This window comes from Maniola jurtina, chromosome 14 (assembly GCF_905333055.1).
Source record: "Maniola jurtina chromosome 14, ilManJurt1.1, whole genome shotgun sequence".
Lineage (NCBI taxonomy): Eukaryota > Metazoa > Arthropoda > Insecta > Lepidoptera > Nymphalidae > Maniola > Maniola jurtina.
The window spans coordinates 13,794,795-13,819,586 of record NC_060042.1 but is presented as its reverse complement, the minus strand read 5'-3'; the positions used below and the strand labels follow the sequence as shown (position 1 = coordinate 13,819,586).

The 24,792-nt window shown below is 36.5% G+C and overlaps 2 protein-coding genes across 2 annotated transcripts in view; both read left to right on the top strand.

Moving 5' to 3' along the window:
- The window catches only part of LOC123871708, a 72,826-nt gene that overhangs the window by 42,473 nt on the left and 5,561 nt on the right, over positions 1–24,792 (top strand). The window contains exons 2-4 of the mRNA XM_045915629.1: positions 15,535–15,576; positions 16,685–16,857; positions 17,987–18,153. Coding sequence (XP_045771585.1) covers positions 15,537–15,576; positions 16,685–16,857; positions 17,987–18,153 — 380 coding nt within the window. The 5' untranslated portion in view covers positions 15,535–15,536. The remainder of the gene's footprint in view (positions 1–15,534; positions 15,577–16,684; positions 16,858–17,986; positions 18,154–24,792) is intronic.
- LOC123871705 lies at positions 1,803–5,606 on the top strand. The gene is given in 3 exon segments (XM_045915625.1): positions 1,803–1,889; positions 1,891–1,929; positions 1,932–5,606. Coding segments are annotated over 3 exon segments (819 nt in total). The 3' UTR covers positions 2,625–5,606.

The window sequence follows — 24,792 nt, the reverse complement described above, 5'->3', positions numbered from 1 at the left end:
CTTCCACCGCCTAAATACAGCGGCTCCCTGCGATTCGTTTGATATCATGTCCACCTAGTGGATGGAGGCCTATAAAAAGTGCTATAAAATGGCTTGAGCACGCTGACGAATCCAGACAGGCAGACAGACAAACAGACTGGATGGGTATACGGGTTATAAGAGTTGTTTTAATACGGAACCCTAAAAAGCAACAAGTTGCGTAGTACTTGCCCCAGAACTCGGTAATCACGGTAATCAAGTAAAATCTCTGATCGTATCTCGTTAATCGAGCACCACTTAAGGGCTGTTCAGATTAATGAGCGTTGAGAACCCTTCATTTTTTTCCACTTAAAAAGTTGCGCTTTGCAAAACTTTGTACATACGCATTACATCGTTGAATTTTATATTACCCGTCATTTTTACTGATTTACGGTTTTAAATGTCCCGGTTTACGGTTTTAAATCCAAAAATGAAATTTTTGGATTTTTCTGCATAAAAATATTCTATGTTTATCTTTAGATACCAAAGTATCTCTGAAAGACAGATATCATCAATGTACATTGTACAAATTATGATAAACTTAATTCGCTGTATCTCTTCAATGCCTCTCTTTCTTTCTCCAAAACTAAGCCTAACTAATAACTACTATGAAAAAATACAGACAATAATTATTTACTTACAGATTACATGAAAACCTATAATAAGTTTATGGTCTTCTGGCAATGTTGCGCATACAAACTTAAATATTCATCGTACGGAACCCTCTCCACGTGAATAGAACTCGCACTTGCTCGTTTTTTTCTTTACCTATGGTGGGTAAACGTAAGAAAGGTACTTCCTTATTCTATGGGGTAAACATGTCGAAGGGTTGTCATTCGCTATTCATTTTTCAGGTTACGACCTTGTTACGACCTTTTTGGTTTAGTAATAATTTTCCTATTTAATGAGGACACACTTTCCCCTTTTTCTTGTCAGGAGGAGAGGTCGGATGAATAATTTAACAGCCAACTCACTTGAATCTCTGGTGCCCTGGTAGATTTGGAAGTAATCCAATAATTTCCAAAGTTTATTTACCCCAACAAAGACAACACATAATTTGAATTTGAGAGAAAACTTTGGAGTGTCGGAGAAATTAAAATAATAATTATTTTCAAAGTGGAAAATTACCAGGGAGAAGTCTAGCAAAAAATTCCGAACAGAATTCTGCGCCGAAATATTCGTTTCGGTGTTTTACCTGCACAGATAATATGGTTGCGCTTCCATACGACACAATCGAGCTATTACGCGCTGTTCTTAAAGTCACTATTTTGGCTAGATTTTGCCCTCAAAAAGCCTTGATTTCTTTTTGTCGTTTCGCCGATATTATTTGAAACTAATAAAAATCGCGATAAATTTACACAAAATTTGCTTTATGCAAAGTGTTACTAGTTTATTTATATAAACATTTTTACCCATAAATTATAGTTATATATTTTATTTTATATTTTTGGACAACGGAGAAACTCAGGAAATTAAATTGTGTAAAGGCTTCCAGTACACAAAGGCCCAATGCGTTTGGCGAGTGACAGCGAATTACTCGTTTGATTTTTATACTTTCTAATTCTATAAAAGTCAGCTAGCCAGTCAGCGCTGGCCGCAGGCGGTAAATACCTACGGCAATTGGCCCTGTACCCTTTCGCCAAGCGGTTTGGGCCAATGTGTACAAAGGCTGTTAGATATAAGTAGCGGCACGGCACGGGCACGGGTCGGCACACTCGAGGCGAGCGGCAACCCGCGCCTGCGGCCGAATGCTCCACGCGCTAACCCGTGCCCGTGCTTGCAGGATGCACGCGGTCGGCCTGCACTCCGCGCTCGCCATCCGCCGCGAGCGCAAGCGCCGCGCCGAGCAGCAGCGAGCGCGCGAGCGCCGCTACTCCATCCAGTCCACCGAGTCCGGCGTCACCTCCCCGCACTGCTCCACCGGCAGCCTCGAGCACCGGCGCTACAAGAACCCACACGCTCCCGAGAATGAGGTCGTCTCCTCCGTCGGCATGCTCCACCTCGGAGTCGTGTTCCTCGTCCTCGGCGTCTTCTTAGTCGCATCGGGCTGGCTACCCGATGACGTCACGTCGTGGAGCACCATCGGCTCCTTCAGCTGGTTCAACGAACTCGTTTGCTCCGGACTATTCGCGTTAGGCGTCGGGATTTTCCTGATCGCATTACACAAATACTTAACCAAAAGTGAAGAAGACGCTTTAGAAGATTATGTCCAACGCCAGCTGACACGGTCTCGCTCGGGACATAGGTTGGAAAGAGATGCAGAAACAGGTGGGATGAGGACGAAAGGCGCTCGCAGAGCACGGGCCACTGAAGTATTACCTGAGCCTGTCACTGAAACCTACAGGGAACCGTCTCCTGAAAGAATTCACGGGTTTGTTAACGCGCTTGCGTTGAACGGTGATGCGCTGAGAGAAACTCCTCTCGAACAAATAGTGGAGGAAGAGATGTCGATAGCATCTGAGAGTGAGAGGAGACTGGGCAAGTTCAACAAGGACACTTACTCCACTCCCTCCGTCGCGCCGAGCCTGAGCCTGAGCCCCGGGTCGCCGTCTGACACGAAGGAGCTCCTGTCCGACGGCCGCTACATGATCATGTCCAAGATATGAACGTCCTAGTTTGACAACTCATTGATACCGTACATCTTGCTTCTCTATGGACTTGTCTTTGATTTTATCGGTAACCACGTTATTTCCCGTTGAAATACAGAATTTTTTATCGATATTATATCGATGAAAAGTGGTATAAGTATAACTGAAATTAATTTTGAAACAATTAGTTTAATTTGAAGAAACCTAGAAGTAAAATCTACAAAGCGTGTACTTTGAATTTGCTCAGTCTATACTAGGAGCTAAAATGAATCGGATTTATGTTAAACGAGACAGATTATGGTCTCGTTTTAACTCTTTTCTGAGCAAAATCAAATTACGCTCTTTAGATCTCAGCCTATGATTATATTTAATCCAACTTGTCTCAACTCTCAACTGATTCTTACAAGCACAGATAATAATTATTTCCTGATTTGTGCTTATAAGTCTTCACTATATGCACTTCTTATTTTTGGGCTAACCCACTTTTATTTGGAAAATTAAAATTCCTACTACTTTTCATCAAAAATATGGATTCTGTTAGTTTCGAAAATTATCTTTGAGCTTTAGATATTTGAACGCATTCTCCGTCGAGACCCGAGAAACAGGATATTTGGCATCAATGAAATGTCAAAACTAAGAGAGAATCGCGATGCGTTGAACGATTTGTAAAGACTAAAATATAATGGACACTGTGTGACTTTATTAATGTATCTTTGTAGGAAGCTTTCATATTGCCTAGTGCTGCTGTGAGTTTTGCACAAGTTTAATGCTTGATACACAAAACGCGCGATGGCAACATGTCCAACATGGCTCTTAGAAGATGTAATATTCAGCTATAGGTTTAGTATAACATTAAACAAAACCTCATCAACGTTGATAGGATATGAAAGTAAAAAGGACTTAAATAACCTTGATTTAAACTCAAAAATTCAGTACTGCCGAATACCGATTTTAACTTGATAGAGTTTCCGCTGAGGAGATGTATGGGACGAACTAGAGATTTAAAACAAGGTAGTTAAGATTAATTTCACTTTAACGCTAAAATATTTTGATTTTTGAATTCTATTAACGTTGGTGAATGTAAAATTTTATACTAAGCATACTGTATAAAGATGATCGTACTGGAAACCACACGTTTGTGCTGCGGTTCGATGTGATTCATACAGTTTCTTGCATTACAGATGACACGCTTACGCGCGCGTTCCGTATGACGACTTGTCGTATAGTTCCCATCGCGCGATGTTGTGTTTCAGGCTTTAATATTTTTTAAGTTAAACGAGGTATAAACGCAACCACTACAAAAGGACGAGCTTTGAAGCTTTGTGAGTAAGATGTTATCATTTTGAATAACAAAAATAAATAAATAGTTTGTGAAATAATTAAAAAACCGTTCTCTTAGCTGCTTTTCATAGGTTGCAGATGCGGCTTGGTGTATGCTAATTCTTTTCAGCACAAAGGTTTTTTCTTTTTGTAAAATGCAAGAAAAAAGGGTACAACGCACAAGGGTTAATGAAAATAGGGAGTAATGGACGAATTTTTGATTTTAAACGCATCTTTCATATTTCACTGAAGGACCAAGTCAAGATAGGGTTTAGCAGTATGTCCTGTTTAATTTGGTCGAATAGAAACTTGCTGTAGTTTCCCTAAACGCAAAACAACAAAGCGAGGGGTGGATTACAAGGATGAAAACTTCTATTTGACCAAATCACTGCTTGTAAAATTTAGGCCAGAGTGTTGGGCCAATGTGTAGCCAAACAGGAACAGATGCACGTTCATTGCATTGGTGGCCAATATGGCAAATTAATCGGTAAAAGGCCTTTTACATTTTGACCCAATGTATTCGCCAAAATGTTGGGCCAACATGGTTAAGTCGTTAATGATTTAGAATCAAAACAAGGCACTTTATCGCGTGTTTAACTTTATTCTGTTGTTCCAAAACAACTGTTTGTATTTTCTATTACATAGATAGACTAAGAGCTGGTGAATTATTTGTTCATCTCTAAACCGAATTAATAAGTCTTGAAAAAGTTGTTTATTTATTTTAAAAATTCGTTAATTCGTACGGCTGCAGGTCAATTACATTTAATATAATTACTTAGGAGATACACAACGGAATAGAAACAAAAAATAACAAATTAACTATATAATTCTTCTATCATTTTTAGTCATATATTGGTGTTACCAAATTAGCGCAAATGAACGGTGAGAATTCATTTTCCGTGTAAACCACTAAAATCCCAGTCGTAGTTATTTCTATATTTTCCAGTATTTTGACTGTGAAATATTGTGTGACCCATTCAAAAGCGTTTTGTAAAAGATTACTTGAGAATAAAGCCTCTCTTTTTATGTTAGCCTACCAATTGTGCAGCATAATTGTGTACATAACTGAATATATTATTTTAAGCTTTGGATATCATAATTAGTATATGTGCTGTCGTCTAAGCTATAGTATACGATTTAGACGGGTAATGACTGAATGTATACATTTTTTCTGTCAGGCACTAGGACTAACATCTTAACAATTTACACATTCAAAATTGTTTTTAAATTCAATTAAAAATAGAAGTATAAGCACGTTGAACGAATCGTTCACCGGCTCTCGGTCTTTAGGCGTTTGTATTGTGTTGTTGGTATAAAATATCGATTACAGTATAAACGTGCCCGATCCTGTGTATCTTATTAATGAATCGTGTTTATTGGCTCAGACTGATTGATTGTTGCTGTTACTGAAATCTTATTACACTCCTAAATCTTGGTATCATACTAATATATTGGTAATAATTATTATATTCTATTATTAATCTTGGTAATATTAGCGTGGTAATCATTTTGGTATTAGCTTTGTTTCTATAGTATTATCAGTTGCAAGTAAACACGTAATGATGATAATGAAACTAGGTTGAGATCTATATGTATAGAGCGCACTTTGACTTTGCTCAGACTTAAGTTCCAGTAATTAAAACGAGACAGATTTATGCCAGTGATATAACGCCGTCTCGTTTTAACAGTGTCTTAAATCTGAGCAATGTCAAAATGCGCTCTATAGACCTAAAGCTACGACTCGTGTGCCTCAAAGCTACGATTTTAAAAACACCAAACTTGCCACTGGAGTGAGTAGCCATCTAGTGAGTGAGTTTTCATTTTACTTTTGAATCGCTTGAGGCTCCGGTATTTCATAAGCTATTCATAATATTATGTAGTACTACTATTTTGATTTAAAATAGGTGTGCCAAAATTCTTTTATTTGTCAACCACACCGGCGTTACTATTAAAGAAAAAGACTTTGAATTTGTATGATCTATTTGTAAAATATTTTTTGACAAATTGTCATGAACCAAACTATTTTATAAGGCTTAATTTAGTTCAAAGATCTCAAAAATAATTTCTTTACATAATTTTATTCCATGTATTATTTGGTTTACGGCTGTGAAAAAAAACTAATTTTAAGGCATTTTTAAGGGTATTTATTATAGTTTAGTTTTAGTTTATATCGCACAGTATTAAAACTCGAAAAACCTTATTATTTTAATATTTAACATATATTAACTATTTTTCATTGTATAAAATAAATTAAAAACGGATGATGTGAAGTAATAATTTGAGAAAGGTAAATGTAACTATTGATATTATTTTTCAATTGCCAAATAATGTTTATCTAGAACAAAAATATTATGATCTCCAAGTCGGCAAGCTCATACAATTGTAGTTTAAAAAGTAAAGATAAATTCATACGCTTGTGTGCGTGACATAATATATGCGTAGTGACACCACACCACGAGTCCACCTACGAGGTCTACGAGGCCACCTTCAAGTATGCTTCGAAAAATAGCGGACCGTTACCAGGGTTAATCTAAACTTTTAATATTTTAACAATTTTTGTGTTGGAAATCTGTCAAAATAACAATTTTATTCGTTGGTTAAAGATTATTTGGTGATTAAAAAATCATAACTATGAGCTTAGCTTTGCAAGGCTTCAAAATATTGTAACTAATCTCTCTTTTCAATAATCATAATATGTTTTGTTCATATTTTAGTGTACAAACTAAATTGTAAAAAAGTGGCACTAGTTATTTGGACTTTCCAATTGTAAGATTATTTTGTGTCCAACACTGCACAATTCAGTTGATAGTTATCAATCAATTCATCAGGAATCTTCTTTTGTATTTGTGTCAAAAATACTATAAATACTATTAGAAAATATACAGTAAGAAACATATTAGAAGATTAGGAATTGTTCGGAAACTTTGCACTATTTTTCAAAATTAAATACTTATGAATGTGTGGATGTTTGAAACAGTTCCTTGTTTTTCTAATATTTTCTTTTTAAAAATTTGTATAAGTATAATAATTGTCGCCTGTATGTCTAGTAAGTCCTTGCTTGTAAAATATATCGTGGGTATAAGATAATATGTCGAAGAGTACTTCTTATGATAGTTAGTGTGGTGTCAAAATTTACGCCTACTTTGTATTAGCAAATTTTTCAAAATAATTTTCAAGTTAATAAAATTTTATACTTCTGGCCCTTAACCACCCCTTAACCCTACATCTGAGATCTGTAGATAATTTAGACTTTGCTCAAACTTAAGTTTTAGTTAGAAGGAGAGCGATTCATGCCAGCGGTATAACGTCTCGTTTTAACAGTGTCTCAAGTCTGAGCAAAATCAAAGTGCGCTCTATAGATCTCAGGCTAAGGCCCAGTATCTACCAAAGCGGTGACGGTCTACATTGTATAGAGAACCTCAAGTTAGCAAGAGTAAAATCTCAAGTTTCTAGACCAGCAATTTGAACTGTACTTTGTAATGTAAGTCAGTCAGTTAAGACCCTTTCAAACGTATTTTTGGTTATTTGGAAGTAATATATAAATCTGAGGCTGACTGTTTACTTCTGAATTACCGCGCCTTTATCAGGGGACTCTCCATCACTTGCTCCATACAAACGTAATTTGGTTCTCATTTGAATACCAACCAACAAACTCGATAAGATTTTATAGACACGTTAAAGAAACTAATATCCATTTCTGTGGTCTGCCAGATTTTCGTAAAAGTAACTAGTTTTATAGGGTTTAAAGATTTGTATGTAAATTCTTGAGACCTTGTAACTTTGAAACTGAATATTTTTACGGAAATCTGGAAAACTATACACATAGCCACATTACACACTAGTTTGTAGGACGTATCTACAAAATTTTATTGATTTTAATTGGTTACTTAATATGCAAATGAGAGCCAAAAAACGTTGATTGTATGGAGCGAGTGATGGAGAGACCCCTTTTAATGTATTATAGTAACGTAAATAAAATGCACTTTCTGTATTAAAATTTAATAAGTAATAGCGTGAAATAGTTGATGCACATAATTAATTACGAAATTTCTCGTGCCTATACTTTTATATTTAGGTATTTTTGATAGTACATTTAAGAATTTAAACTCGTATTCGCCTGCATCACGTGTAAATATACTTATCACGCGTTTTTTCTATAATTGATCATTTTACAATATTGCTTCGAGAGCCGGTGGAAATTTTTGAGGAGATGCTTCGTTTTTATATTTATTCATTTAACTATTTCTTTTCAAATTACTTCAATATTACTATTGCTTAATATTCACATATTACGCTAGATCCTTTTTTTTAAAGAAATTTATCCCGTGACCAAAGGGCTGGTAATATTCATCCGCGTAGATTTGGAGCCTTTAATCCATGACAGCTTTTTGATTTTCCACGATGAAATTTATCCTATAGGTATCCGTCTCTAAGATGCAAGTTAGTCTCTGTGACTTTCATTAAAATCAGTTCAGCGGTAGAGCCGTGAAAAGGTAATAGACAGACAAATAGATAAATGATAACAGACTTTTTCTTCTTTTTTTTATATATTTAATAGTAGCAAACGATTTGAAACACCAGTAACTAACAATATATTACTAGATATTTATAACATGCTCATTTAACAAGCACCTCTTTCAAATTTTCCACCATCTCTCCGTCATAAAAATGCCTTCATTTCTAAACTAGTCATCTGTACTTTTGAAACGTAAACCAAAAAGAATGTCTAAACTTTTTATTACGTAGGTAAAGCCACATAATTAGGGCCTTATCAATAACTATAAGCGCAATTTAAATAGACGTTAACACACATTTGTGTCACAAAAAGAGCTTTTAAAAAGCTGTTTCTTCGAACAATAAATATTTTAAACACACAAAAAACTGTGTAAAACACTGTCTCCTGTAAAAACATCTAAAACCCATATTTTTGATGCTAGTAACCCGTAAATCAAAAAGTGGCAGGTAGCATCCCTACATTCAACGCACAAGTTTAACGTCAGTTTAAACTGCGCCTAAAGTTTTTGTAACAGGACCTATAAAATTGTTTAATCATCTAAACGTCAGTTAAAAATCTACTGCCACACGATTATAATAATTTTTTATCACAGTCAGTACAGATAAAGTAAAATTGAACAGTTATAATTCTATTCACAGCAATACGTAAATACAGGCTTTCGCTACTAGATTATAAGGACATTTCTAATCGCACACGATACATTTTAAACAGATTAAATGAAAAAGATAGACGGAACAAAGGCTGCCAATTAGTGAAACTATTTTAGAATAGTTTCTATGATTGACCATTGAAAAAGAAAAGTTTGTATAAGAAAGTGATGATTCATATGTATAATTGGTAGTAATCTGTCTGCAGGTTGTAAGTATATTACAATATTTACTTAAATTGACAGCTTAGATCTAACTCCAATTGTTTTTAAAAATATATTGAGACCTTGCTAGTTATCAATTTAGCAGACGAGATATCGATGTAAGTGCGTTAATTTGTCAATGATTTGGCAATATACGAAGTTGGCCATTCATACAAAAAGGCCATCATTGACGCCAATGTGGTTAATTCTTTTGTACACAACTCTAAACTAAACTAAATTGACAAATCTAAATCTAGTGCTATCCTATTCCGCAGAAAACATTGTGAAAGCAATAGCAATACATTTAGACAATAGCAATAGCATACAGAAACTGTATGGTCAGCGATAAAGCTAGAGGTTTGCACCTCTCCATAGTCGCTAACACTGGTGGGTGCAAACCTAGCTTTGTCGGTCTTTGTACAACAGAATTAACCACAATACCACGTTTGCAATGCAACGATATTATAATGCGTGACATGACCGATTTCTTTTCAAAAAACACTGTTCGCGAAGCCTCTGTCTACCTTTTTCGCTTAGTCTGTGACATTTAGCACAAAAAATGAATTTATATATCGTACTATTATATGAATAAACAAATTATAGTGATTTTGTTTTAACGTTGTGTTTTTAATTAACAGTTTTGGTGTCGTGTCGCTCAAAGGTGTTAGTTGTGAATTTTTTATGCAATTTCGATGTCGTGAAGAGTTTTTATAAACGCTTTTGCGCCTTTTTAAACAATTCTATGCGTGTCGTGCGCACCACTTTGATATATTTGACGGTATTTGCTGTATTGTGTGGGTTTCGCCCCTAAAACCATATTGTTAGAAAACACATATTACTCGATTAATGAAAAAGTTCAAAAGTTCCTCTCGGTAAAGTTTAAATTGTATGTATTTTAATTTTGGACATTTTGCTAATATTATTTTAATATTTTTTGTGACAAAGTATTAGTGACTTATTTTACTAAACCATTTATTATACAAGATGTTATAAGGATATATCATAGCATATTGCATGCTTATCGAAATAAAAATAAAATCAACGTTCTAATCTGGCTAAATATTCCAGGAAAAAATACAATTAATTCGTTTACTTTAGTGGCACAAAAATAATTTTAATTTTTTTTTTTTTAAATACAGTATAATAAATAATAATATACATTACACAGTGATTTCTAAAATATCACCCGATATTTAGCATTACAAAGTTTGCATGAGATGCTTATTTATTTAAGAGTTTAAGCTCTACCATTATTAACTAAGTGTTGGGCGAAATCTACACAAATTAGCAAAAGGCTGTTTTACGCCGGAGCAACAGCATGTGACAATATGGCATGCTACAAATAGCTAGCATTAATTTGGCCGCCTTAGCAGCATACAGCAATCTATATGCTGAGAAAACATCGTGCTAGAGAATGAATAAAATTAAATATTATGCTACGATAAACTTGCTACATTTTAAATTATTCTAACGTTCAGTTGACCTGTAGCATTCCGCAATGTCGCACTATATTGCTCTGACGTAAGCGAAGCGTAGACATTCCATAATTATATTTCTATGTGATGATTGAATCGTTTAATGTCTGTTCTACCAAAACGGGTATTTGGTTAAATAAGTAGATAATGAAAAATCATTTTTTATTTACCAATAACCTCGATATTTAATCATCACATAAAGTGAATTAATTATACTTGTACTTGAATTATTAAATGATAATCAATTCTGACACTTAATTTAATAATTATTACGGTTAATGATAATACATTTTTAAATTTTTTATCCTTTAATTTATAACATTTATTACTGATTTTTATACTTTTAATTGAATAATATATCAAGTGACAAAAGTACCTAGATAAAAGGTCGAACTAGATGTTATATTTAAAGGAAAAAGGCAGACCTGAAGAGTGGAAGCGTAGCAACCTTTTTTGATAAAATTAGGTAAACAACCTGAGTTTTTATTACTTAAGGTCAGCTTTATTTTAGTATATGGTTGAAAATTATATACTGAATTAAAACAAAACACAGTGATTTGTAGCCTCATCCGTGTTCTCTTTTTACTGTACCGATTTCAGCCGTTTGCCTAAAAAATAAAGCTGCAATCTACAGCAAATATGCGTAATTATTGTTTACGCATATTGAAATATTTACATAATTGATTTCACAGTAAAAAGATTTTTTTATTTCTGAGAACAACCTTTTTTGGACATATTCTGCTCAGTCAAAATGAGAAACTTTATACAAGATATTTTAAACATAAGATCTAGTTCAACAATAGTTAGGCCTTTTTATAACTAAATAATCTTTAATAAAATTTACTAAATTAACAAAACAATAGCACTTACTGGTGCCTTGCCCTTTGGGATATCTTTTTCTCTTTCTCTATCCATGTGTCCATTCTTATGCTTACTTAAATATTTATTTAACTTTGTTAGCAAATTCAGATCTTTAGATCTCTCTACATCTTTTCTTCTCTATTCTTTTTTTTCATATTTCATCTTCTCATCACTAGTAATTCATTGAAATCAAATATTGGATATATTTTTCCGTAATATATCTAAGAATTATATATAATTTTTAATACTTTCTGCCGTAATTTAGCAATTTTTGAAACTTCTGTTTTAAGAACTCATATTCATCATCTGTCTGTCTATCTCTATCCTATTCCTCCTCAGGTGACAACAATTAGAGCGATTAAGGCTGTTTTACGCCGGAGCAATGACATGCGACAATGCGGCATGCTACAAATACCTACATACACAACAACCAGCAATCTATTTTACACAGACCACATCGTACTGAAATAGTATTGACCCACAAGTACTCGTATTTTACCATACGACTCTGTGGCATGCCGCAACGTCGCTCTGGCGTAAATGAAGCTTTAGTGAGATGAAAACTGAATCTATTAGACTAGGGACTTCGTCTTATCTCCGATTTAGATCTTTTAAAGATTCCTCTACAATTTCTTCAAATAAGTACTTTAGTGCGGGTCTAAATTATTTAGAAAATCTTATATACTATATAATATGGTAATTAAAAATTAGTGGTGACTGGTGTATAATACAGATATATACGAAAAGGAAAATAATGTATATTATATTCTGGTAGATTCCGTTTTCACGTCACTAGAATCCCAAAATCTTTAATACTTTTTAAACTGTGTTGCAAGATCAATAATAATAATTATTTGATCACTCTTTCTACTCTTCCTCTTACATTTTCGTTTTCTAAGGTACTAAGGCCCTCGCATAAACCTCATATTATTTAAATTAGAATTATTCTTATTAATTATTATTATAAAGTTAATATAATTTTTTAAATAAAATGGTTACAATATTAAATAATGTAAATTATTTCTGTAAAATAACATGACTTTTTGTGATATTGCAAATATTTTTACACACGTTTGAGAGAAAATGTTTCACTGCTGCTTTTGACGATTAATATCGGATTTAATATTAATATGAATAAAGGTTTACTAAAAGCTTATTATAAATAATTAACTTATCAAATGATCTTAAAGTTTTCCTAGTTGTTAATCCTAATAATAGCGAATAATAATTTCAAATATCATATTTTTTGACTTTGACATTTTCTCTAAAACGTGATATTTCTACTTACACCATTCCACGTTAGACGAATATTTTATTTCACCGAATTTATCACATTTTATTATTATAATAAATTAATAATAATTACAGATTATACTCTTTTATTAACCCTTAATTACCATTTAAAGTAAATTATGAAGACTGAACAAATAAAGACTTGGTAATGATGGTAGGTAAGTCCTAGAGGGTGCCATATTATACCCGGACGCTAGATGGGCTAGAAATGAAATGAAATGAATTTATTTGTTTCATGTAGGACAGCATGTGCCACTTATAATACTTATATGCCAAGACTCTACCGCCGGTTCGGAAGGAAGATTCTACTGACAAGAGCCGGCAAGACACTCAGCGATTGCTCTTTTTAAGCCGTTTAGCCGTTTGAAAGTTATCAGCTTTTTTCTAGTTAATGTAACCTTCACTTGTCGGGGGCGTTATAAATTTTTAATTTACACTAAAAAATGTTCTTAATATGTAATACATATAACTATTACACTGCTACTTACTTGTGGGTTTTTGAATGCAAAGTCGACAGCTTCCGTGTAATCTTGTTATTTAAAAACTCGTCAATTGTGTATCAATTGACGAGTTTTTAAATTGAGTGTTGTCAATTGTTTAAAATGCAATGGCAAATCAAAGAACTCTTTCGGAATCGTGTCAAAAAGCCTATACGACAATATTAGAACTTATTTTCCTATATTAGTAAGGATATTATGATAGTATGGCACTTTAACTAACTTATCGTCGCTGCGCATGAAAATTCCGCTATGTGGAAAATCACACTTTCAAACTTAAATTTTTTGAAAAAAATATGTTTCACTTTTAAAACAAAATCACATAGCCAAAAAGATTATCTCTTGAACTAGCACACATGATAAAGAACGAGTTTCTATATGTACACACACGCCTTTTAACAGTAAATAATGGGCTCAATAAAAACAAGGTCTGAAGCAAATTACACAATAGACACATTTATTATTTGCGCCACAGGCACTGAGCTCAAAAATGTATTGGCACTTATGCGCGATTAGGGGCACTGGGAGATTAGGGGAACTGAAAACACATATAAGTGTCAATGGCAGGCAAAATGACATCAAAAACGAAAATTCCTAAAAAAATGCATAGCGGCTTTTTGCATGCGCAGCGACTTTGTGCCGATATCTCTGATAAGTATATCGGTTGTGTGTAGAACCAACCTTGGTCCATAGATCACGTAATTTTCTACGTAGAAGAACAATACGTAGGTACGTACCTACGCTTCACACGGAAAACCAGTCGTTCTAAAAATAGGTAATGCTGCAGTTTTGCATTGAAAACTTTCGTCTTTGCATTAGCGGCGACTTTGTGTTGGCAACGGCTCGTGTAATCTAAAACACTAGGTATACAGCAAGTATGAGGCACTAATTCTGGGAACTAAGTCTCAATAGCAATCTCAGGTTTCAGTTTTGTACGAAATACGGGTGACGCAATTGTAGAAATTGTGTTATTTTGTTTTTAACCCCCGACCCAAAAAGAGGGGTGTTATAAGTTTGACATGTGTATCTGTGTATCTGTCTGTGGCATCGTAGCTCTTAAACTAATGAACCGATTTTAATTAAGTTTTTTTTGTTTGAAAGGTGGCTTAATCGAGAGTGTTCTTAGCTATAATCCAAGAAAATTGGTTGAGCCGTTTGAAAGTTATCAGCTCTTTTCTAGTTACTGTAACCTTCACTTGTCGGGGGTGTTATAGATTAATTTACACTTGTTAAATGTAGAAGTTCAAGTGGTGAGTAGCAGGATAGCAGGTTTATCAAACTAAGGCTGAGATCTATAGAGGGCATTTTGACTTTGCTCAGACTTAAGACACTGAGAAAACGAGACAGCGTTACACCGCTGGCATAAATCTGTCTCGTTTTAACTGAAACTTAAGTCTAAGCAAAGGCAAAGTGCGCTCTATGGAGTTCAACCGTAGACTCTTATTTAGACATACAATTTTGTTACTAACAATTAAATAAATAGTAGCTAATGGTTTGGATAATACTTGAGGGGCTGGCGAAAAAAATTGTAACTGCTAAAATTAAATTTTATAGGAAAAGCACAAAACTGGCTGAAAGTTGTTGAAACACGTCTTGTACCATATCGCGTCATTCTGATCAAAATCACGAACTTTGGACTCAGCACAGCCTTAGGCCGTTTTGCTAGGAGTTAATGTAATTAACTCCTAGCGAATTAAATTAAATTAAATTAAATTACTTAGGAGTAATGAGTTTAGATTTGTATGTAAAGGGCCAAGGAAACGTCCGAATTATATTTAAAAAAACTTTTAATCATTAGCATAGTTAGAATTATTATTATTATTTATTACATTGCTTGAGTCAGTTCCTTATTTTAAACCCCGACCAAAAAAGAGGGGTGTTATAAGTTTGACGTGTGTATCTGTGTATCTGTGTATCTGTCTGTAACTCCTAAACTAATGAACCGATTTTAATTTAGTATTTTTTTTGTTTGAAAGGTGGCTTGATCGAGGGTGTTCTTAGCCAAGAAAATCGGTTCAACCTTTTGAACTATTGTTGATATGTTATTTTTATGTTTACTTTAGTTTTCTGAATTAATTAAATTTTTCTGACGCCATAAAAACTCATTTTGTTTCAGATATGCTACAATCTTTATTACAGCCAAGAGATAATCAACGACGTAAGTAATACTAAGGTACTCGTAGTTTTTGCATGCCACATATTTTTCCTGGATAAAAGTAAGTGTAGGTATGTTTCTGCAGGTAATATGGTAAGCCATAAATAAGTATGCCTAATTTCATTGAAATCAGTAAAGTATGTAGTAGACTATTATTCCTAGATAATATAATTCGGAACTGTTATGAGAATGGTCAAATAATTTCAAATCAACACAATGATTATATTATTTATCCATCATCGTAAGTGTTAGTGATAATAAGGGCCTGCGCAGATGAGGGACTTTTGTCCGTGGAGGGCAGAAATCTCCGAAGCCAAGGACTCAACGCACACGAAGTGCGATAATATTATTATTTGTTCGCCGCAAGAGAAAAAATTCTCGAGCGCTCTATGCGGACTAAAATCCTTTGTGTGCGTTGACGTGCCATATGGAACGTTAGCAGTAGAATTTTTTTCGAGGACTCCCCGTACTTCTGTCCAGTCGGTCAACGTCCTCAGCTACTCGGGGGAATTTTGTACGGGAAACCTTTAGTCTCGTGTGCATTATTCGATGCAGTTGTAAGCAATGTATTTTGATGGGCATAAAAGTACCCCGAGGACTGTCTCTCGTCTAAGCAGGCCGGGGTATTGGCATACTCTTCCACGCATGCGGAACGATTAAAATTTGGTCTAATTAATCTAAGAAGAAAATTGGTATTTTAAGTAGTAGTAGTAAGTATTGGCTGAAACAAAAATAATGCGCGTGGCAACTAACACGACGATAATTTGTAATACATAACGAACTGCGAAGTGTGTAGATCGAAGCCATGCTATTAAATATGAAGTATGAATAGTTTCTTTTTCTACAAGCTTGCGGACATGCTGATGTCCGCTCTTCAATCTCATACTAATTGTGGCGCCAAAACGCATGAATGACACAAAACAATGTCAGTGGTTGTTATGCGGCATTCATGGGGTGTTCACATTCGTTCACGCGTAAGACGCGGGCATCACACTCGCGTTCAGTGTGCCACCCTGTCACAAAGTTGCTATCGCGCCATGCTGGTGTCGTGCTGAGTGTTTCAGGCTTTACTTCAGCGGTCAAATACCGTTTTGATATTGACAACTTCCAGCGAAAATGATCGGTGCGATGCCAGCAGTAGCGGTGCGGCATGAGCGGCGGCGCGCTGAGAAGCGTAGCGGCGGGCGCCGGCCCTCGCAGCTGCCGCTGCAGCTGGGCCGGCTGGAGGACGCCACGCCCTCGCCCGAGCACCGCCTGAGGAACGAGCTCTATGTCTGCGGGAAGGTGAGATATACCACAGAGACAGGGCAATGATCGGTGCGATGCCAGCAGTAGCGGTGTGGCATGAGCGGTGGTGCGCCGAGAAGCACAATATCTGCTGGAAAGTAGGGGGAAACCTGGCATTTATCTAAACAGATATTTCATACAGTCAGTTGACGGAGACATGTAGACAGAGCCATCCTGCGTGGTCATAAGGGCAAAACGGGGCAGGAATTCTACCAAACGGCAGAAGTCGACAGAATTAAATAGTAGTGCGGGGGTAGGCTCCGATCGTAAGCTCGCACAAAAACATCAGGAGCGACGTCTCACTATTTGGACCCTTCGCTTAGCCTTACGACACGGTACCTTAGCAAGCGGTAGTCACAAAGATCTAGTTAGTTCATGTGGTGTGGTGGTGGTGGTGTGGTGTGTGGTGTGGTGTGGTGACTTGTCGTCAGTATGGCTGTAACAACGGATCACTTGTATCATTGTATCATGTATAACTTAAGCTTTAAAACTAAGCACAGGGCTATTTTACTTTAACGCTGAAGTTAACCTTTCAACGCTCGAATTCTCAATATTGATGAGATATAAAATCTCAAAATAAGGGCACTGTTAAAACTAAGGACACTCTTTAAAGCTAGTAAGTGGATTTTTCACCTAGGATCACTAACGACATTGGCTGTTATCGTTTCTCGTTTCACATACCCTTTGACATCGAGCGAAGCTAATACTGTATGCAAATTACCCTTACGGGCTGTTTTTGTATGTAACCTTTGCCCACTGACATTTTCCAACTTCAAAGAATGTTAACTTCCTCGACGTAGTAAATCTACATTGTATTGATTAAAATTCTTACTCTCATACATAAAATAACTGACGATAACTTCACCATAACTGTAACGTCCCGTCCCGTCCGTTTTTAACTGACTTCCAAAAAGGAGGTGATTCTCAGTTCGACTCGTATATATTTTTTTCTAGGTATCCAATAGTAGTTCAAAAAAATCCTCCCGTCCCGTCAGGCACATGTTTATTCTAAGAAAACTCCTTCCATTATGTAATTAATGGAATTGGTAAAGACCCTAGGTAATGAGAAATACGACGTGGCTAGATACCAGGAGTCCATATTTTGAAAGAAGTATATGTTTTTCAGGTTGCAGCACTTCATGCGATTGTAGGCTCTCTGCTACTGGGAATAGTGGTGCTGGTGGTGGGGTTAGTGCAGCTGTCGCCAGGTGCGGAGGCGGCCCAGCATCGCTACTATCTGATGGGTGCTGGAGCCGCGCTTGTAGGGACGGGCGTGCTTGGAGCTGTGCTGAGGTGAGACATACCTAGTAATCCTGGAGGTGGTTCATCATCATCACCATCCTTATCATCTCAATCCATCGTTGGTACCATACTGAGCATGAGTCTCCTCCCAAAATGAGAAAGTTTTAAACTACATACTACACCTTGCTAGCCAAGTGCGGATTGGCAGATTTCATACCTTTGAGAACTTTATGAAGCACTTTCAGGTAAACAGGTTTTCTCATGATATTTTCCTTTACCGTAAAACAAGTGATTCAAAAAGTTAAAGGTGCATGCCGGAAACTCCCTTTGAGAAGAATCGCCTTCTTTCACCTTGGCCGCTATCGGTAGAGGGTTGGTTCATATACTAACAGGCCGCTCACAGACAAACGGATGGACAGACGGACGGACAGCGGAGGCTTAGTAATAGCACAGTTCACGAAAGTAGGCTTCGATGTCACTGGCAGGCGTCAAATGTAACCATAATGTTACCTACATTTGATGCTAGGTAGGCTATGAAACGACTATTTTCCTTTGATTTCACGTTACCCATAGCCTAATATTTGATATATCGTCGATTCAGGATCAAACCAAGAGTTCCTTCTCTCTAGTTCACCCTTGTAATAGTGTGCCGCTATCACGCTTCGGGTACGGAACTCTAAAAACACGTAGTTGTTTATGTACACACTACGCAGGTCGTAAACATTTTATTTAGGACTACCGCGCATAATCCTCGTCGGACTCTGAATAATAGAGCAAATCCTGTTTATACTCCCTAATCATATTACTCACTACATAGTACATGCTAGAAATAAGCCGCTTTACTCGCAAATAAAACGTACGCGGTAGTTTATTCCGCGATAAAACATATACCTACTTTGTAGTTGTTTGAAGACAAGGTATAAAAATTATTTTGGAAAACTGTATGCGGATTATTTTCTCTACATTTACATCATGTTTCAGAATAGCTTTTATAGTTTTCACTGGTAAAAATTTTTCAACAATTAGGAACTTCCTAGTCCTACTTCCATACATACTTACCTACCTTGTACTCCTACCTTCCTCCCTTCCTCCTACCTTCGATTTTGGAAGTGCCACTTAGTAGTGACAGCCCGCTGCCAGACGCCCTTACAGTTTATTTAACAAAGTGTCTGGCAATGCATGACGTGATTTCTTATACTATTCCGAAGAAAATATAACAAATTTGACTTTATACTTTGGCGTAAGATTTTTACACCTCTTTTTAGTTAGCTTCATAGACGCTGACCGTTCCTCTGTGTGTTGGGAACAATACGCAAAGAAACTTTCAGCTTTTATAAAAAAACGAAGGTCTGGCACGCGCTGGCTGATCTCTATAAAGAGAAAAAACCAGTTTTAGATTTAGATTTTTACAGTAGAGCAGGTTCCTGCTGGAGTGGCTGGTATCGCCGCTAGTCGTACGTTTAATGGAAACTTTCCTAGTTCTTTATAACTACCGACTTTTTGCTACACCGGGCGTCTCATTCCGCTAACAACCGGCTTATCTTTTAATTTAGCTAAGTAACGATCGCTAAGGATCGATGCAAAGTGGACCTCTGGGACGTGTACGCCACAACTTACTTACGGCAACTTAGTGCAGGTAGCCAGCGATAAAGTCTTCTAGACCACTAGATCTTCCAATGAACATTGCATCTGTGTCTGCACTTCTGTCAATCGTAATCCGCTTTGGACGCAGTCCACTTTTACGAACATTCTCGTAGGTTTGGACAGACTAAAGCTATCTATGTGAATAATCATTATCACGCAAATTTAATTTTTATGATTCCGTACCTCAAAATGAAAAACGGAACCCTTATAGGATCACTTTTTGTCTGTCTGTCTGTCCGTCTGTCGTGTCTATCAAGAAAACCGATAGGGTACTTCCCGTTGACATAGAATCATGTGTAGCACAAGTAAAGGAAAAAATCCGAAAATCGTGGTTACCTACTTCACAAAAAAATAATTAAAAAAGTGTTCATGAAAAAATAAATTAATATTTTCAATTTTCAAAGTAATATAACTATACCAAGTGGGGTATCATACGAAATGTCTTTACTTGTAAATTCTAAAAAAGATTTTTATTTATTTTTATACATAATAGTTTTTGATTTATCGTGCAAAGTGTCGGAAAAAATACCCGAGTACGAAACCCTCGGTGCACGAGTCTGACTGGCACTTGGCCGGTTTTATACAAAAAGGGATTAGCTAAAGCTTACGGATTATAATTGACAGAAGTGAGGACACCGATGTTCATTGGAACAATGAAACGCCGCATCTAGTGAAACATTTACTCGTATATCGCTACAAGTAGCTATTACCTACTAGAAAATTTCCACTACTTAGCCTTATGTGAACGAGAGTGCAATTTTATGTTGGAGTAACCTAAATGATGCTACCAATTTTCTGCCTACTCTTTAGGCTCTTTACGCACTGCATCCGAATCCGAATTCGAGAATTCTCAATACGCAGTTATAATATCTACTCATATTGTGTTTATAGTACCTACCCAAGCTGTTAGGCTATTTACGCACTGCATCCGATCAGAAACCGAGAATTCTCGATCCGAAGTAGCCATAGTACGTCCTAGCACCGTTACAGAGAGATATATATCCGGTCCCCGTTCAAGTGGAGCTGAGATCCTAGAGCATAGAAAGGCCTTGGTTGAACGCGTTGATTTGACCTTAAAGGAGGTGTCCGACTGGGGGGACGCCAATCTTGTCAAATTTAACGCCACCAAAACGCAAGCGTGTTTATTCACCGCGAAACGAAGTCCATTTCCACTTACTCCGACTTTCCGAAGTATACCCGTTCCGATTACCGATAGTGTTGAGCTTCTAGGAATCAACATTTCGTCCAATCTCAACTTTGGACAATGCATCGAATCCAAGGCAAAAACAGCTGGCAAGAAACTTGGCATCCTCAACAAAGTCAAGCGGTACTTCACGCCGGAACAGCTTCTCACCCTGTACCAAGCTCAAGTTCGATCATGCATGGAGTACTGCAGCCATTTATGGGATGGCTCTGCCAAGTACCAGCTCGAAGCATTGGATTCGGTGGATCGCCGAGCTAGAAGACTCATTGGTGACGAAGCACTGATGAAAACTAAACTCCAAAGTTTAGAACATCGGCGTAAAGTTGCCAGTCTATCGGTATTCTACAGGATATATTTCGGAGAGTGTGCACAAGAACTCTTTGACCTGGTTCCTCCTTCACCTTTCTACCATCGTACTGCCAGGCATCGTCAAGGTCTGCATCCGTACGTAGTCGAGATTCCTCGAACACGTACGAAACGATTTGCTTCCTCTTTCCTAATTCGAACCGCTAGGATATGGAACGCCCTTCCGGCGTCAGTTTTCCCTTCCACCTATAATATGGGTACCTTCAAGTCAAGAGTGAATAGGCAACTTCTAGGCAAGCGCGCTCCATCTTAGGCTGCATCATCACTTGCTAGCAGGTCTGATTGCAGCCAAGCGCTAGTCTATATAATTAAAAAAAAAAAAAAAAACAGTATTTGCATGAGCTTCCAAACCTTGTTTTATGGCTTCGGAAATCTTGTTAGAACACTACAATTTTTTTAGAATCAATCCGCCTGATCTCTTTCTGAGAAGCTATCATGCCTAGATAAGCCAAATAAAATTACAAATTTTTTTTTCTAAAATTATTATGAACTAGATAATGCCTGCGACTACGTCCGCGAGGATTTAGGTTTTTTTAAATCCCGTAGGAACTTCTGATTTTCCAGGACAAAAGTAGCCTAACCGTAATAGCCCGTCCCCGGGATGCAAACAAAGTATTTCTGTAGCAAATTTCGTAAAAACATTTAAACGGATGATCCTTTAAAATCCCCTGGGATCACCAGAATTTAAGAATGCAGTTCCTTACAGCGTCAGGTTTGAGGAGTTGGGCCCTCGAGGTCGACGACAAAGTCTTTACTTGGTATAGATGTTACGGGCAATTTGATAAGTCCGGGCACTATTAATAAGGGCCGGTCTGTATTAATAATGCCCGACTCAATTAGGCAATGTGATTAAAACAGCATAATTAATCACTTTTCCCGGCCATTATGAATAATGCCCACCCTGTCTTGGGCAAAGTAATAAAATAGGTGAACTGTAGTGTTTTTGTTAATTAAGGCTATCGTTGTCAACGATCCCCCGTCGATTTCCTACGTATGATATTATTGTTCTTATCTCTATTTGCCCTGGTTCGTGCATTCTCGGTTCCTAGATCGGTACATTTGTGATAACCAAATTTCAAATTGCTGTGATTGGCTGAATTTACCATGCTCTTGCTGCGACAGTGAGTTTGAGCCACTAGCGGAACAATGTTAGCCGGTCAGAAATGATTGCAATTAGTCAACCTGTTTGACGTCCGTGTTCTGTTTTCGATTACAAAAAAGAAAAAATTGTTGTTGCAATCATCAATTTTAGCAAATAGTGAAAGAGAGTCGGCCAATCAGAGGTCACAACTACCGTCACACTTTCTGTCACACTATGGCAGTAGGCATACCGAGTAATGAAAACAATTTTTAAATTCTGTCTAGGAAGTAGTAGGGTTGCCACCTGCCTCTTTTTGATTTACAGGCTACCACCATCAAAAATACGGGGTTTAGATTTGAAGAAATTTGAAAATTTGAAGTATTTAAAGAAATAGGCGGTGGTTCTCTCTGAAATGCATGGAAAGCCTATTTAGATATTTTAGTTTATTTGTAAGTTTTGTATTTTTTCTCCGTATGTTGCCGTGTCTTGATTGGTGAACAATGTTTGCAATGTGGTTTTAAATAAAAGATTTATTTATTTAAATAGCTTTTAAAAACTCTTAAGTTTTGTAAAGCAAAATGTTATACATTCCATGCATACAATCTTTTCATTTTAACTTAAAATTACATTTAATTTGTAATTCCACCTTCACAGTATCAATACTATGGCCGTAGCCAGGAATCGATTGCGGGAGAGGTTTTATCAGGGCCGGAACTGAATCCTGTCATGAGGAAAAAAACATTCGCTCAACTTTATGGGCTAATTACCTGGTTAGTGGAATTTCGCCTTTCAATTTGTCAGTGAGATAAAATACAACAATAAAAAAGCGCGAGCGCAGTGAGCGTAAGTGTTTTTGGTTCAATACAGAAAAAATTAAAGTGAAAGGGAAACGAGTTTAGCCATAGCAAGATTATATTTTTAAAGCTTCCTATCCATACTAATATTACGAATACGACAGTATATCTATTTGCCTATCTACCCTTTCACGGCCCATCTTCTTTACCAAAATTTTGGTATTTACTATTCAGAGGTAACTTGCATCCCAGACATTTTTTTTTAGGCGGCTTTTTAGCCCGGAAAATCCCCCACGGAATTTTTCAAAATCTAAATTCATGCAAACGAAATTGCGGAGTTTACACCAAGTAATACAAATTCAAAGCGCGAGTGAAGTGAGCGCGAAATGTTTGATATATTTCCAAAAAAAATTGGTAAGCAAATGCAAGAAATAGTGTAAGTATTATTTTAGGCTTAGGTTTTTGACGGATTCCCAGGCGCAGTCGCCATTTCTAAATTTCTGGTCTGATGGGAGGCTTCGGTCATGGCTAGTTATATGGTTACTATGGCCCTAACGGCCAAGAAATTAGACTGCATCATCACTTACCACTAGAAAAGATTAAAGTCACGGGCTAACTTGTATAAAAAAAGGCTTACATCCTCAAACCAAGCCCCGCTGCCTTGGCTACGACCATGATCAATATCGAGTGGGTTTCGGCTACGCATTGCCGCAAAAGGAAAATATTCTTTCTACTGGACATAACGTCAGTGATTGATTTCGCCAGCCAGGTTTCTGTATCCCGAAATACGGGGTAACCAGTAAAATACGGGGCCTCTGGCAACCCTATTCGGAAAACACTGTCACATTCAAGTTAATGTCAAATATTTTGTTTTCAATTACAGAAAGCTGCATCAATCATTATTACAATATTTTCTTTGTTATGATTGGCTGAATTTTTGAGTTTGAGCCAATAAACAGACTGTTTGCCAATTAAACGTCATAACAATATAAATGCCAGAAAGTTTAACCAAATAAAACAAACTTAATGAGAACCTAGTGAGAATGCAAACGGCACACAATTTATAATACATATTATGTTAGTCGTATATAATAGATATTATAGTAGTCGTTCACTTTGGTAATAGTCAGATTGTCATCAGTAAAATTGATATTGGTTGATGTATCGTAAATTATTGTTTCGGTGACAAATATTTTTATTATCTATTTATCTTTGAACAGAATGGAATAGAATGAAATGGAATGGAATACAATGATAAATTTTTATTCCTGTAAACTTTTAGGTAAACTTCAAAGTGTTTTTGGATGGTCAGACAAATTTACCACTGGTTCGGAATGCCGTTCCTACGTTTTCTAGGGTTTCGTACCTCAAAATGAAAAACGGAACTCTTATAGGATCACTTTGTTGTCTATCTGTCTGTCTGTCGTGTGTGTCAAGAAAACCTCTAGGGTACCCGTTGACTCAAAACCATGAAATTTGGCAGGTAACCTAACTGCGTAATTTTGGGTAGTTTTTTTAATCGATAAAGAAAGTTTGCGACATTGTTCAATAAAAAATTTGGATTCCAACTCCTCAATCCTGATGTTGCAGGGGACCTGACT